At 51.7% G+C, this 12,817-nt stretch overlaps 1 protein-coding gene and 1 long non-coding RNA gene across 5 annotated transcripts in view; one reads left to right on the top strand and one right to left on the bottom strand.

Annotated features, from left to right (window-relative positions):
- PTCHD1 (patched domain containing 1) overlaps nt 1–6,397 on the bottom strand; it is a 65,314-nt gene extending 58,917 nt beyond the window's left edge. Inside the window, exons 1-3 of one of the 4 annotated variants that reach the window (XM_055120815.1) lie at nt 6,260–6,397; nt 5,422–5,500; nt 4,711–5,062 (exon numbers count right to left, since the gene is read on the bottom strand). In XM_055120815.1, the coding sequence (XP_054976790.1) occupies nt 4,711–5,061 (351 nt within the window). In that variant the 5' untranslated portion in view covers nt 5,062; nt 5,422–5,500; nt 6,260–6,397. Of the gene's footprint in view, nt 1–4,710; nt 5,063–5,421; nt 5,533–5,987; nt 6,170–6,259 lie in introns of those variants that run through there. The other 3 variants (XM_055120817.1, XM_055120816.1, XM_055120818.1) reach the window with 3 other exon arrangements.
- An 87-nt stretch (nt 6,398–6,484) lies between these two features.
- Nucleotides 6,485–12,817, top strand: part of LOC129399698 (uncharacterized) — a 65,705-nt gene continuing 59,372 nt past the window's right edge. The window contains exon 1 of the long non-coding RNA XR_008627278.1: nt 6,485–6,708. This is a non-coding gene — a long non-coding RNA (uncharacterized LOC129399698). The remainder of the gene's footprint in view (nt 6,709–12,817) is intronic.

Below are 12,817 nucleotides of genomic sequence, written 5' to 3'. Positions count from 1 at the left end.
CCTACCAGCTGTACTATCTCTCCGGGCCCTCCATAGGGTTTCTGGATGTGAATTTCTTTCTAGTAATTTTTCATTTTATATCATCAGTACTGCAGAAGGAGTCTAACCAAAGAAATATACAAATGAACTTTGTGCAGGGTATGAAGTCAAGTAATTTTCTGCTGTGGTCATTTTTTTACTGTGTGCCCTGTATGCACAGGACCCCTGATTAAGTGCCCTACCTGCCACCCCAATACCCACCTACAGTTGTGACAAATAAAACTGTCTCCAGTCATTGCCAAGTGTGTGTATATTCTGGGGGTGGGGGGGTACACTCACCCTAATTGACTGTCTTCGCTTATTTGCCAGTATCCATTTCCTGAACTTACTCCGTTTTGAATATGGTGCCCGAATTTATTTATTTAAAAGACCAAAGAGTAGAAATTGGAGACTTCAAGAGCCATAGGTCAGTGTAGCCTTGTATTCTTCAACCTCTTTCAAGTGATTAAAGCTCAACTCAGCTCCAAAAAGACCAGAATTTGTCAAACCTTACACTATAGAAGTGATATGTTCCCATAAATGTGTGATGGTATTTGGAAAAACTGGGATCTCGATCCAGTTGCCAGGTCCTCCCAGTCCACAGCTAGCAAATGACGTGGTCTTTCTTTGAAAGCCTTAATTACATAATCCCGGTTCAAATCAATTAATCTCCCTTTGCAACTTAATTCTAAATGCATTTAAACATAAAAGTGTAACTAGGATAGCAACCTGTTATTTCAATAAAATGAGATTCCCCATTCTGTAAGAATGTGTAAGAATGTCTTCCTAATGAGAATAGATCCTTTCCCATACTTGGAACAAAATATTCTACGCATATTCTCTGAATGAGATGTTATGCAAAGGAAAGAAATGCCTCTATTCTTCAATACTGAAATAAGTTGTGGTACTACTACACCGGTTAGTAAAGAAGAAAGAATGGTATCTTAGGAAGGGGGAGAAGGGAAGCCTGGCAACTGCCTGGAACTGTAAATTTTTTAAATGTCACATTGAAAATGCATTTCAAAGTGGTTGCAACAAGTGTTTATCGAGCAGTGTGTCGGGAGCAGTGCGGGAAAGAGCAATGTTTAATTATCCAGAGTTTCTCCAAAATTCTTTGGTAGTATATTGGCAAATATAGAGAACTCATTTCAAACACCTTAAGCTTTAAAGGAAATATTTTTTGGAGAGTTCAAATTTCTACATGTGGATTTTCGTTGACACCAGTGAGCTAATCAAGAAAACGTAGTTATGATTCAATGATCACTGAATAAAAGGGGATAGGTATGAGACGTTAGTCATCTATGCTTCATTGGGCTTGAAAAAGATAAAATCCTGCAAGGAGTTTATCATAGAAAAAGACAGAAAGTTACAGTCTAAAGAACACGGCCCAGGAATGAAAAACAGTCAGGTTCGTCCTTGTCTTTTTCCTATGGACAGGTCCACTAATTGCTAAGGAGTAGTCTTCTTTGTAAAATGAGATCAGAGCACTTCTTCTGCCATCCCAAACGTGTTGGGTAGATTTAAACAAACTGGACAATTTATAAAGTACTACAAAAATTGTGTTTTTTGTCAGGTCTGAGCAAAATTGGTTTACACAACATGAATGATTCTGTACTAAATCAGGTACTGCCCGGGTCATCGTCCAGATGAGTTATCAACATGATCTGCTGATACTTCATTTTAGGCAAGAAAATGTTTTCTATATGAAGACCTAGAAAAGTTCAAGAGGCTGTACTTGAAATTCTCTTTAAGATGAACATCATGGCTCTGGGGTTAACATTGAATAATGAACTACATGTCATCTTCTAGTGAAATGGAAATTGTTGAAGATTGAACGCTTATTTCAAGAGATTGAAAACAAACAATGGTTGATCCCTTCTAGCACCATCATGTCCCACCCATTTCTGTCCCCAAATTCTGTGTCTGCCCTGCAGACTTCAGAGGACACCACAGCTCAGGACAGTCCCTTTCGCAGTCCCAGGTCTGATTCTACACCCTTGAGTCCTGACACCCAGATCTGAGAAAGCTTCTTCAAGGAAAACAAGCTTATTTTCAAATGTAGATTTGTGTTTCAGTCCTGCTCTCAATTATACAACTTATGAAAAAAAATACCCTGGATTTTCATTAATTGGCCATGGTGAGGAGTCAGATGTTTATTCTTCATGCTGGAAGCAGCACCTTCCAGCCCTGTAACTTCCTCTAGGTTCCTAGTGGCATCTAAGAGAATCTTACCCCTGGTGTCTGCTTCAGCCAGAGGCTGGTTGATATGTATAGTGTCAACTGTCAGTGCTACCCTTGGGGCCAGCGACACAGTCTTCAAAAAAAAAGAAAAAAAAACAGAAAGGGCAGAAACAGTGCTCTCACACCGACACCCTCTATAAAGGACTAGTTTTCTTCATGTCTCTAATGAGGAAAAAAGGGGAGAGGAGGAAGCTGACAAGTGCTTGTTCATGACATGTGAAGGCTCATTTTTCTCTGCCCACCTTCATCCCCCATCTCTACCTGGAAAGAAAAGAAAAAGAAACTGGACATATAAAAAATTGAAGGCAATTCCCTTGGGTTCCGAAGTCTGGGTTTTATAAGCTGTCTGATTTCCTTTGACCAGAAATGTGTGCTGAGCACTTTGCATGCTGACTTGATTTTGATTTTACCCAGACACCTAGAACATAAAAAAAAATCCCACTTTTTTCCCAAACAATTCATTGGTAACACATCTGCTCTTCCGTGTAGTCCCTTTAGACATGGGGCCAAAACCGGCCTCCCCCTGCCTCCCCCTCGCTCCAGACACAACTTGCCCTTAGAGCACAGATCAAAATCCAACAGGAGAGAAAGAATCCAGCTGAAAAGAGACCACCAGGTGTGCCTGTTGATGTCTCATTAACCTTGAGAATGAATGGGACTATTCACTATCCATCACAGTGGCCATTTGATGGGGGGGGGGGAGTGGGGGAGGCGCGCAGTGATATCATCACTTCAAAAACATTTCAAAGGGAAATGGGGTGACATGCATGCCCCCCCCGCAGTGGTATTGCCACCTCAAAAACATTTCAAAGGGAAATGGAGTTTAGTACATCATCTATCAAAAGACTAGCTTTCCAACTGTCACGACTGGCTACATGCTAGTTCCCTTGCGCTCCTGATGAAACTACTACCTGCTTGCCTGGGAAAGCCTTTGGAGCGGTATTTATCTGTGTCAAAATATGTTCCCCGAAGTCTCCAGAAAAGCACTTAGATGTTGGAAGTCTAATCATAAGAAAAGCAAACAGCTGGGGATTAACGTAAGGTTCTGTGTGATGATGTATGTGCCATTGCAAATATCACAAGACACCCGAGTGGGAAAATCTGAATTCCACGGAGTCTCCAGTCAGAATTCCCCTCACCTCTAATCGCTGTGATTACTGGTCAACAAATAGACTGAAACCATATAAGAAACCAAGCTTGTCTCTAGGGATAAAGGGCTACCTGAAGAAGAGACGTGGAGAAATGCGCCCCCCCCCCCGCCCCCCGCGCCTCCACTTCATTGCCTGACACCCTCTGGGATACATAGACTATAAATTAAACTGGTCTCTAATCCAGGATACAGAGCAGGAAGCCACAGAAAACCAGCACCTTCATCCCCGGCTGGGCACCAGTGCACCTCTTGCGGGGACAAGTTCCTGTCTGCCCTCCCCAGAGAAGCTTAAGTAAACAAACCCTATAATCCCCACCCCAGGGACTGGGACGGAACATCCTCACCTATTTTCGCTTTTCTTTGCTCCCAAGGTCTCTGCTTTTCCAGCTCTAGACCTCACTGCAGTTTTTCTTAGGAACTTCCCGAAAGTTATTAGCATAAACCGCACTTTGCTGTCAAATTCCCACCCAGGGCTCAAGGCACAACCTGTTTCTGCCAGCGTCACCCTCTGGCCAGGGCTAGCTTTCCAGTGCTCCTCTCCGGGCTTGAGGAGCTCGGCGGGGGGGTAGGGGGGAATCCCTTTTTTCCCCCTAAGAAGTTTCTGCATTTCTTGCGAGAGGAGTTACCGTGAGAAATGAAATAACCGCGGACCACAAACGGCGTTTCCTAGAAGACGGAGGCGGCCGCGGCGCTCCGGGGGCACCGGGCGGCTGGGCAGCCCCTAGCCCTCGCCCCGATCATACTTCTTGGCGGGTGGGAGGCTTTTCCTCCGCATCCCGCGTCTCATTCCCCCCGCTCCATCCCGTCCCCCTTCCAGCAGCCTTTCCCAACACACTCCTGAGGCCAGGAGGAGGGAAAAAAATGGGGACGGGGCGAGGGGTCTCAGTTCCCCGCGCGCAGAGTGTGTCGTTCTCAAGTAACAAGACTTTCAGAATGTTTTCTGTGCTTCTCCTTCCCGGCTCCGTCACCCCGACGCCTCCCCGTCCCCAAGACCACTGCGACCCAAAGCAGCGCACCCACAAAGGACCGTGGCCGCCGCCGCCCCAACTGTGCCCCAACTGTTGCAGCGGCTGCCGGGGTGGCGGCGGTCGCGGCCGGGGCCCGGACGGGGCGCTCGGTGGCCGGGCGGCAAGGAGGGTCGGGGCGCACGGCGCAGCAGAGCCCCTGCGGCAGCCGCCCGGGGCTGGGAGAGGTGGCGCTCTCCGCCCGGACCCCCGCGCGCGCGCGCGGCCAGCCCAGCCGCGGCAGCGGGGTCCGGCCGGGGCTGCCCGCGCCCGCGCCCCCCCCGCCCACCCTCTCACCTTTAAGATCAGGTCGGTGTGATGTTGGTCCAGCATGTTGGCTTTCTGGAAGGAGGTGACGATGACCCGGCCGTAGCGCCCGGGGGTCTGCAGGTCCGAGTAGAGCCGGTGCTTGGAGCGGTTGACCGGGAAGAGACTGTTGACGAGGTTGCGCTCGATCTTGGCGAGGCTGTGCTGGGGCGCCAGCAGGTGCTCCACGCTCTCTTCGACCTGGTAGCGGCTGAAGCTGGCGCCGAGCAGGATGGAGATGAGCACGGGTGCCGAGGCGAAGAAGACCGGGTGACTGGCAATGAAGTGGCCGAGCCGGGAGAAACACGTCCTCAAGCCCCTGTGCAGAACCTGCCGCAGCATCCTAGAGCAGAGCGGGCGCGGGAGGAGGGCGAGGCGCACGCTCGGCGCGGGCTCGGGCGGCGGCGGCGGCGGCGGCGGTGGTGGCGCCCGCGGCGACGGCGGCGGCGGCGGCGGCGGCAGCGGAGGCGAGACCCGGAGCTCTCCCGGAGCCGCGGCGCCACCATCGGGGAGTCCCGCGCCGCGCCTCCGGAGGGGCCCCTCGGGCCGGGGACACGCCCTCCTGCCCGCGCCCGCGCCCGGAGCCCCCCAGCCTGGCGCCCGCCGCGCCGCCCCCACCCCGCCCTCCCCCGTGCGCCCTCCCCCCCCCCGCGGCCGCCTCCCCAGCCCGGCTTGGCGCGGACGTGTCCTGACCCCACTCACCCGACCCCCAAGGCCGACGGCGGGGTGGCGCGGGCAGCGGCGGCGGCGCCGCTATCGCGGGGAGACTCTGCGCGCCAGCCTAGGAACACGAGGACGGAGAATTCCAGGCGACACCCAGCTCCCGCCCGCCCCGCGCTCCCCTCCCCCGGCCCGCCGCGCGCCCTCCCCTCCTCTCCCCTGCCCTCCTCCCCGGAGCCCCCGGGAGGCGGAGAGAAGCGGCCCCGCGGTCCCCGACAGAAAGTCAAGAGTTCTGCCGGGCTGGGGGGGCCGTCGGGCGGCCCCCCCACGCGGGACCCCGTCCCCCCGCGAGGCGGAGAGGAGGCGGCAGAGCCCTGCGTGCGCCCCGGCTCTCGCCCGGCTCAGGTGGTGGCGCGCACTGGCGGGTGCGGAGAGGGGGTGGGGAGCGGAGACGCTCGAACGTGGTGATCACGCCTCCTCCCAAGTAAGCGCCGTGCAAATCCCCCCGGCACTGCGGCCGCCTCGGGACCGCGGGGTCCGGGAGTGCGTCTGGGGCACGGCCCCCCCCTCCCAAGGCGCCTGCGGAAAACCTCTCTGCTCGCCCTCACCGAGGGTCGCGGGAGAGCGCGCCGGGCTCGGGCAGTTCTGCCGCGCGCCCCTCGACCTCCCTGCCCGGTTCCCCAGTAATAAAAGTGCTGATAATGACTGTCAGTCTGGGGATCCTCCACTCGCCAGGGCTCCGCTGCTCCAGGGCTCCTGGCGCTCCACACTGCGTTCTCCTCCTCCTCCACCACCATCTCCTCCTCCTCCTCCTCTCCCTCCTCCCCCTCCTCCTCCCCTCCCCTTTCCCCTCCCCCCTCCTCCTCCTCCTCCTCCTCACCCTCCTCCTCCTCCTCCTCCTCCTCCCCCTCTTCTCTGTCGTCACGGGCGGGTCTGGGGGACCTGGTGAGGAGGGGCTGGAGCGAGCGCCCCTGCGGGTGCAGAGTGTTGGAGAACAGCTGATCCGGGAGTCTGGAGCCTTCCCCCCCTTCTCTCTTCCACCCCGCCCTCTCTTCTTCCCACGCGCGAGTGGGGACGTGGGGGGCACCTTATCTCCGACCTGGAGAGACCCGGGTCCGCCGCGTGCCGGGGCGCGGGGGAGCCCGGGGGGCGCCGACGGCTCGACAAAGTTGGGCGTGTGCGTGTGTGCGTGTGCGCGCCAGCCTGGAGCTAGCAGGCAGCCGCCGTGGTTCCCCTCGCACTCCCCCTCCAGAGAATTCCCCGAGAAGGAGGGCGCCGGCTTCGGGCCGGGGATAGACCTGCGGCGGCGGCGGGAACGGCCACGCACAGGTACAATTTTAGCGCGTTTTATCGCGCGCTCCCAGCCCCGGGATCTGTCCGTTGAAAAGCAGATCGAATGGCATTTTCGAGTGTGGGCCACCGAGTCATTCTGTCCAGCCCAAGGTGGGCGGGGAGGGGGATAGGGGGGCAGGGACGTGCCGTGGGGGTCCCCAGCCCGCGCTGGTCCCTCCTTGCGTGGCTTCCTGATGCTAGTGGTCAAGCGAGAAGCGGTGGCGGCTGGAGGCGCGGTCCCTGGAGTGCGGCCCGCACTCCAGAGCATGGGCATGAATATTAATTAAAGCCGAGGGCAGACGGAACGGGCAGGAGAGGAGGAGGAAGAAGAGGAGGAGGAAGAGGAGAGGGAGCGTGAATGGGTGGGAGCAGGGGACTCTGGAGGCAGTTCCCTGAGGTTTCCAACCCGACTCCCCGGTGCCAAGTGGCCTTCCACTTCTCAAACAGAACTTGGGAACTTGCACGTTGGAAACAGGAAGTCGTGGGCTGGGAATTCCTCCTTTTTTGGTTCCTTTTCTCCTTCACCCATACCAGACCCTCCTTCCGCTGTTCCCTCCGCCACACCCGCAACTACTGGACTGCCCACCCTGGGCGCTGCCCACCCCGGGGGCACCCCGTTTTGCTCGGCCCGCGCTCCCGGCTTCCTTCCACCCTCCGCCACTCTCATCCACTTTCTCAGCTCCCCCAGGCTTCCCCCACAAGGCTCTGTTTTTCCGAGGCTGGATGCCTCAGTTCACCGGCAGCTTCCAGCCGACACCCCCCCTCCGATTCGCCATCCCTGGGAGGGAGGGGCACATTGGGAGTGGCTAGAAATTCCCTTTGCAACACCCCACTTGTGCCCTTCCCCCCCCCCCCCCCCGCATCTTAATTTCTGTTGGAGGAGACACACGGCCGCTCTGCAGCGCTTTGCTGATTCACGATGATCGCGGAGGGAAAGCCTCCGGGACCTGTACCCCCTGCAGGAGTCGAGGGGAGCCCGAGTGGCTGCGAGGGCACCTGCTTTGGGAAACCACCCACCATGGCACAGCCGAGGTGCTAAATGGCAGGGTGGCTGCCCCGCACGACTCCCAGCGCGGGCAGACGGACAGGCGGGGGGCGGGGGCAGTGCGGCGGCTGTGGGAAATACAGCGAGCCCAGTTCTTGGCGGCTGAGCCCGCAGCGGCTGGTGGGTGGGCATCTCTGGGGGAGGGGGGGCGCACATGCCCGTCTCTGCCCGAGCAAGGAGGGAGGTTTCCAGGGCTCCGATGCCAGCGAGCGGCAGAAGTAGGGGAAAGCAGCTGAAGGGTCTCCTTGGAAGCCCTGAACATTTCCTCGAAGCTCTTTTCATTCCGAAGCCTTTGTGCCTTCCAGATGGTTCCCTTTGAACCCCCGGTTCGCTCTCAGCCCTGGAATTTCCAGTCTATTCACGAAGCCTTCCGGCTGCGGGCAGAGGAGCCCGGCGACCCCTCGCTCAGTTCCTGGGCAGAGTCTGGGGCGGGAGAGTCCCAACCTTGCTCAGAGGGCCGGGGTGGAAGTGTTTTCCACCCACGCGGAAAGGGCCTTTGCTCTGAGACCCGGGCATTTGCTCGGAATCCTCAGTCGATCCTAATTGTCCTTGTGTGTCATGGGGGAGCGTCCTCCCCGCCCGCTTTCATTCCGAGACACACAACAGTGCAGAGGGGGCCCTTCACTGCGGGTAATAACCGAGAGTATTGTCTATCTAAACCGAGTGGGAGCCCTGAAGGGGGTCGCCTCCTCGCCAGGTTTCTTCTCTCTTGATCCCAACGCTTGGGGGGGGGGGGGTGTCGGTCATAGTCACCATTGAAGACTTGGCTTTGCTCTTGGGACAGTGACCTTGGGAAGAGAGCTTCTACGAAGACAATAACAAATGGCTGCTTTTTCTGATTAAAAGTCAAATATAGGCGCTGGGAGGTGTCTGGGGGCTAAGAGCACATGTATAGCCAGCCCCCGTACCCCCACCCCCCAAATTAACTCTGGGTGTTGTTCTGTGGCCTCCAGACACAACTGAGGTAGCCCTTATCATATTCATTCACGTGGGGCGTGTCGCTCATGTGGAGCGTGTGCTTCTTATGTTTGAGGGCCTTGGTTCCGTCTTCCACACCTCATCCTCCTGGTCTGGCCAGCACCAATGGTTTAGCCTCTGTGGATACTTTACTAAACAGACAGAGAAGAGAGAACGTAGAGGTTAAGGCTAGGGTTCCCTGGCCACCACGTTGAATTCTTGTTCCTGTTTCCTCTGGTACATTGATGAGTCGCTTAACTTCTTTAGTTACACTTTTCTCTTTCAAAATATGGACTAATTTGGTCCTGATCCCTTAGAGTTGCAGTAGAGGATTAAATAAGTTAAAAGATGTAAGGTGCTTAAAACAATTCCCAGAATATTACAAACACCTTGTAGGTAACATTTGTTACCAGCCTAGTTCTTGCAGAATGTGTGTGCTTGTACAAGGAAAGCAGACTTTGTTCATCTGGACATCCATGGCAGGGAGCCTCCTGGTGTTCCAAACAAAGCTTTGGTGAGGTGCTGAATACCCAAAACACCATCCCTCCCCCCCACCACCACCGGCTCCCTGCAACGTGAATGCCAGAGATGATTTTTCTGTCACTGTAATGTATCCAGGTAAAATAGATCCACTCCATAAGCACATCTATTCACAGACAAAACAGGAATTTGTCCAGATCCTCCAAATGATCAAACATTTCCCTGTCCTGGATAATATGACTATTGCGTGCTTATCTTTTTAAATACAAGTTACAGGTGTGAGGGAAACAGAGAAAGTGGTAGAGCAACTGACTTTGATCTCCTGAGCACTGCCAGGGATAGCCACCATAAAAATAAATAAAAATCCATCAACATCATCATCATCATCATCATCATCATCATCATCATCATCAGATCGTCGATTTTCTCGAGCGGTCTCAGTAACGTCTCCAGTCATCCTAGCCCTGAGATTTTAGAAGCCTCTCTTTACTTGTCCATCTCAAGGGTGCCGCATTGGAGGCTCTTTCAAGGTCAGGGGAATGAGACCCATCATTGTTACTGGTTTTGGCATATGAATACGCCACGGGGAGCTTGCCAGGCTCTCCCTTGGGCAGGAAACTCTCGGTAGCTTGCCAGGTTCTCCGAGAGAGAGAACTAGGCTATAAGATTTTGCACGGCTGCTTTCCTGGAGTTTGGTTTCATAGTACCTGGATGTTGGCCGTTGCTGGGATTACACAGCACCCAGGGCAGTTTGTGGGTGTGACCGCCTAGCTACTGGAAAATGCGGGATCTGGGTGGAAGAGGCCCAGTCCTGATCCAAGCAGTCTTGGAGATCTCAGCCCCGGGTTCTCAACACCTGGGTTCCTCCACCAATTACGTCATTCCTTCATTCATGAGGCTCATCTAAACGTGTGAAGAGGGGCCTTGAGCATGGCTGTGGCTCTGTGGCTGGGTTCCGGAGGGGTCTCTGCTCGGGGTGGGGAGCGAAACTCAATCCATCCCTTCCGAGGTACCCTGGTGAAGACAGTCAGGTGCAGGGGCAAGAGACTGTGCAAATAAAATACAAATGACAGCTTTAGCCTTGGTCTATTCGTCTCTCCTAGGCAAAAATTTATTAAGACACCCAATTATAAAATTACACCTGTTTCCTGATAGTATCCAACCCAGAACAAGCTCCATTGCCTTAAATTGTCTCTAAAATCACTCAACAAAACCCAATAAATCCTTTGTTGACATCTTATTGAGACACCCATGGTGCATGTTCTCATTCAGTGCTACTAAACCCACAGCTTGTTCAGCTACTGGTGGTCACCTTGTGGTCTTTGGCAACAAGGCTTTAGCCAAGTATATAAGCTATTAATAAACTTTCTTTTTATTAGATTTAAGATCATAATAAGCATGCTTCTTGGTAACCATTTTTCCCCATTAGATACATGAGCATTTCCTCATGCCAGTTAATATTGCTATAAAATATTTTAATGGCTGCATGGATTCCATCAAATGGTTGGAATTTAATTTAGTTAACCCTATTATGTGGTTGTAATTTGCTTTTTCGAAGTGTATTTATGTAATGATATTTGGTCTCTCCTGCAGTGCTCAAGAGCCAGGAACCCTTCCAGCTATATTCAGCCCAGTGGCTTACTATTCAGGCCTGGTGATATGGTGCTGCTTGGGCTGGTGGTACGAGGGCCCACCGGGGCCATACTTAAGACAATATTGCTGAGGCAGGGTGGAGGAGCATGCAGTGCTCATGACTGCCTTGTGTAGTTACCCTAGTCCTTTGGACTATCTCCCAGGCCCCTTCAATTTAATTAAACATTTTTCTATTATAAATAATACTGAGATGAACATCCTATACATAAGAAAACAGACTGCATTTTCCTTGTTTTCTTGTGGTCAAATATTCATACTCACTACTACTTTAAAAGTAGACTGCTCTTAAGAGATCCCTTTATAATAATTTTAGATTGGAAGGCCCAAGGGCATTTCTTCACAGAGATTTAATTTGTTGAGAAAATAAAGAATATATTCCCATTTGGAGAGCTTTCCATCATATGTGACTGTTATAAACAGGGTATGTCTCAGTCTTACTCAGATATATAGAGATATTGACCATGGTGTTGATGGAGTTGGAACTCCAAAGGAAAGCTTGTTTGGTTTGGTAATGTCAGATACAAGGGTCTACTCATGGTTATAAATTGTGTCAGGGATTAGCTTTCAATAGTCACATAATCTTTTTGTTTCCTACCTAATTAAAATTTTTCATGGGTGTATTTCAAGTGTAAGCAGTTCTGTGTCATCAGTGAGATCATTCTGGCAGGTCATGTGAAGGCTACTCGGACAACCGCACTTAGTGGTGGCCCTAATTGTAGTGCACTTATCAGTATTCTGATCTCAATAATATGGGTTGATTTCTAAGTGATGAGAAATAGGTAAGATTTCTTGAAGACTGGAACATTCAGGAAAGGCCAAAATATAAGGATGATCCTTTCAAAGTAGGAAAGGTCCCTGGCAGACGTCCCTGTGACTTGGACTGAGGATGTTTCCAGGAAATATGTACTGGGACTCTACCTTTTTGTGACCAAGAAGCTCCTTTATGTAGCACAATACCCTAATATCAGAAATTCTTCCCAAAGGGAGACGTGAAGATTGTTAAACTTGCAGTTAAAGAGAGAACACATACCCTGAGTTCTGCGTAAGATAAAGAATCAATCTCTTATATGCAGATGACCTATAATCATGAGTGTGCTGGTAGGATATGTGAGTCTTTCTCAGTATTCTACCATCTCAGTAGCTCTCCATAGCATCATGGGTTCTTTGAAAGAATGGTCTTTCCTGATGGAAGGGAAAACTCAGGCAAAATAATTTCTCAGCACTGAGATGAGCATGTTCATCGAGAAACACTTTGGAAAACATTGTCTCCATGTCTGCTCACCAAGCCACAAGTGGGTTCATGCGACCAAATCCAGATCCTTTGCTTTGCTTTTTTCCCTCCTAACAGAAACTGTGGCCTTCCTCACCTGGTTCTCTTAACATCCTAATTCGCATAAAATTTCTTTCATTGCCTCGCCAGCATTAATTAATTGACTTCAATTATTTCAGTCAGCAAGCTCTTTCTCTGATCAATAACTGAGATTGAGCAAGGGATTTGTGTTCTCAAGGAAGTTCTGATCTGATGGGATTGAGTACATATAGTACGAAAATATAAAATTGAGGAAGGGAAATATCAGAGGTGAAGTCACATCAATATGTGATCCTAAGAGAGGCACAGATGACAGGCCAGAGAGATAGAACAGTGGGTAGAGTGCCTTACCTTGCATGTGACTGACCTGGGTTTGATACCTGACAGCACATGTGGTCCCCTGATAGCACCAGGACTTATCCCCAAGTGTAAAGCCAGGAGTAAACTTCGAGCACCTCTGTGTGGTCACAAATCTTCCCCTGAATAAAGATAAAGCACAAGGTGATAACTGGTTGATCTCTAGTCTTAGAATATTTTTAAGCCCAAAGTTAGCATTCTGCTATTTTGATTTTTGTTACTGAATGTTGTATATACATATACACATATGCACTATATGTGTATTTATATATGATACACATATATATGTGCAAGTAAATATAACA

The sequence above is a fragment of the Sorex araneus genome, chromosome X, assembly GCF_027595985.1.
Source record: "Sorex araneus isolate mSorAra2 chromosome X, mSorAra2.pri, whole genome shotgun sequence".
Classification (NCBI taxonomy): Eukaryota; Metazoa; Chordata; class Mammalia; order Eulipotyphla; family Soricidae; genus Sorex; species Sorex araneus.
This window is presented reverse-complemented; position numbering and strand designations above follow the sequence as displayed.